The sequence below is a fragment of the Colobus angolensis genome, unplaced genomic scaffold (genome assembly GCF_000951035.1).
Source record: "Colobus angolensis palliatus isolate OR3802 unplaced genomic scaffold, Cang.pa_1.0 Scaffold468, whole genome shotgun sequence".
In the NCBI taxonomy this organism is placed as follows: Eukaryota; Metazoa; Chordata; class Mammalia; order Primates; family Cercopithecidae; genus Colobus; species Colobus angolensis.
Window position 1 is genome coordinate 587,135 of NW_012118132.1, and position 2,874 is coordinate 590,008.

The 2,874-nt window shown below is 45.7% G+C and overlaps 1 protein-coding gene across 1 annotated transcript in view; it reads right to left on the reverse strand.

Annotated features, from left to right (window-relative positions):
* Positions 1-2,874, reverse strand: part of GGA2 (golgi-associated, gamma adaptin ear containing, ARF binding protein 2) — a 43,969-nt gene that overhangs the window by 18,745 nt on the left and 22,350 nt on the right. Inside the window, exon 13 of the mRNA XM_011958327.1 lies at positions 327-484. Within this exon, the coding sequence (XP_011813717.1) occupies positions 327-484 (158 nt within the window). The remainder of the gene's footprint in view (positions 1-326; positions 485-2,874) is intronic.

Genomic DNA, 2,874 nt, shown 5'->3' on the forward strand with positions numbered 1-2,874 from the left:
GTCTCAAACTCCTGGCCTCAAGTGATCACCTGCTTCGGCCTCCCCATTTTTTCTTCCCTCCCAAATAGAGACAAGGCTATCTTGCCCAGGCGGGTTTCAAACTCCTGGCCTCAAGTGATCCTCCCACCTCAGCCTCCCAAAGTGCTGGGATTACAGGCATGAGTCACCACACCTGGCCACAACCTCTTACTTTTTGCCCTCATGCAAAATCTCTCCCATTCATCAACCAAATTCAAGGGCTACCTCTACCAAACTGGAGTGGAAAAAGCTGGGAGTCTAATAGATTCCCAGGAAAAAGAAAAGGTGGGGAGTAAAATTGTACTTACTGGGCTTAACAGACTCCAAAGGGACAAACACTTGAGCCAGAGGTGTATTCTGTGAAGATGGGGAAGGAGCCAACGGGCCAGCCTCCCAGGACCAACCTGGAGAGGACTTAGTACCTGGGGGCACTTCCTTGGGGACACTTTTCTGCGAAACATAATTCCTACAAAGAAAAAATATCAAAGACTAGCAAAAACTGTAGCGATTTCCTGGAATTTGGGTTAGACTTATTAAAGAACAAGGGAAAAAAAATCATACACACACACACACACACACACACAGAGTTAGATGTTATATGCCTTTTTTTTTTTGATGATACAGTGTCTTGCTCTGTTGCCCCGGCTGGAGTGTAGTGGAACTGCCTCGGCTCATTGCAACCTCTGCCTCCCAGGCTCAAGTGATTCTCCTGCCTCAGCCTCCCGAGTAACTGGGATTACAGGCACCTGCCACCACGCCTGGCTAATTTTTGTATTTTTATTAGAGACAGGGTTTCACCACGTTGGCCGTGCTGGTCTTGAACTCTTGATCTCAGGTGATTCGCCCACCTCGGCCTCCCAAAGTACTGGGATTACAGGTGTGAGCTAATGTACCAGATGTTATATGACTTTTGTCAAGTAATCAAACTCGTACCTCAGCTTCCTCATCTGTTAAATGGAAATAACAGAAGTAATTTACCTCGTAGTGCTGTTATAAGATTCAAACGAGACAATGTGTAAAAAGCACTTAGAGGCTGGGCACGGCGGCTCATGCCTATAATCCCAGCACTCTGGGAGGCTGAGGCAGGAGAATGGCGTAAACCCAGGAGGCAGAGCTTGCAGTGAGCTGAGATCCAGCCACTGCACTCCAGCCTAGGCGACAGAGTGAGACTCCATCAAAAAAAAAAAAAAAAAAATCACATTTTTGAGGAAGAGGATCATGATTAAAATCATGCATGAACACTATAGAAAACAGAGAATTATCAACCAGGTGTGGGGGCTCATGCCTGTAATCCCAGCACTTTGGGAGGCCGAGGAGGGTGGATCACTTGAGGCTAAGAGTTCGTGACCAGACTGGATAACATGGCAAAACCCCATCTCTACTAAAAATACAAAAATTAGCTGGGCATGGTGGTGCATGCCTGTAATCCCAGCCATCTGAGAGGCTGAGGCACGAAAATCACTTGAACTCGGGAGGCGGAGGTTGCAGTGAGCTGAGATTGCACCACTGCACTCTAGCCTGGGAGACAGAGCAAGACTGTCTCACAAACAAACCAAAAAACAAACAAAAAAACCACATACACACACATACAATCATAAAAAAAATAAAATAAATGCTCTTTTTTTTGAGATGGACTTTCACTTTTGTTGCCCAGGCTGGAGTGCAACGGCATGATCTTGGCTCACCACAACCTCCGTCTCCCAGGTTCAAATGATTCTCCTACTTCAGCCTCCAGAGTAGCTAGGAATGCGCCACCACGCCAGCTAGTTTTTGTGTTTTCAGTAGAGACAGGGTTTCTCCATGTTGGTCAGGCTGGGGGAGGTCAGGCCTCAGACTCCCAACCTCAGGTGATCCGCCCACCTCAGCCTCCCAAAGTGCTGGGATTACAGGCATGAGCCACCGCGCCCAGCCAATGCACTCTTAATTCTACCCAGAAATAAGCACTTATTTCCTTCTAGTCTCTTGTGTGACTACAAACACACGCACATGCTCTCACACACACACCACCTTATATTTAATTGTACAAAACTGTAGATACCAATCACCTCAAATTAATAAGTTTAATAGCATTCCAATGGAAATTCTAAAGATACTTTTAATTTAGCTCAGGAGTGACTCTAATGTTTATTTGAGGGGGAAAAACTATGTCAGACTAACCAATAAATTTAAAAAGGGGGACAGGGCTATAGCAAATACTCAGATAAAATTACAATTCAAGTAAAGTGGCATAAAACAGAACATGCAGAACAGATCTAAATGAGACTGTAACATAACATATCCTTCAAAAATCAGGGCTGGCTCAATGAATGGCACTCAGACTGGTTAATCAGCTGGGAAAACACTTTAATATCAAAATATACATTACTAAAATATAGCTTAGATCTGGATATGGTGTCTCATGCCTGTAATCCCAGCTACTCAGGTGGCTGAGATGAGAAAATTGCTTGAGGTCAGGAGTTCAAGACCAGCCTGGGCAATATAGTGAGATCTGCCTCCCATCCCCAAAAAGACAATAAAAATTTGCTGGGTGTGGTGGTGCATGCCTGTCATGCCAGCTACCTGGGAGTCTGAGGCAGGAGGATTGCTTGAGCCCAAGAGGAATTTGAGGCTGCAGTGAGCTATGAATGTGCCACTGCACTCCTGCCTAGGCAATGGAGCAAGGCCCCATCTCTAAAAAAACAAAAAAATTTAAAAAATTAAAACAGCCGGGCGTGGTGGCTCACACCTGTAATCCCAGCACTTTGGGAGGCCGAGGTGGGTGGATCGTCAGGTCAGGAGATTGAGACCATCCTGGCTAACACGGTGAAACCCCATCTCTACTAAAAATACAAAAAAATTAGCCGGGGGTGGTGGCAG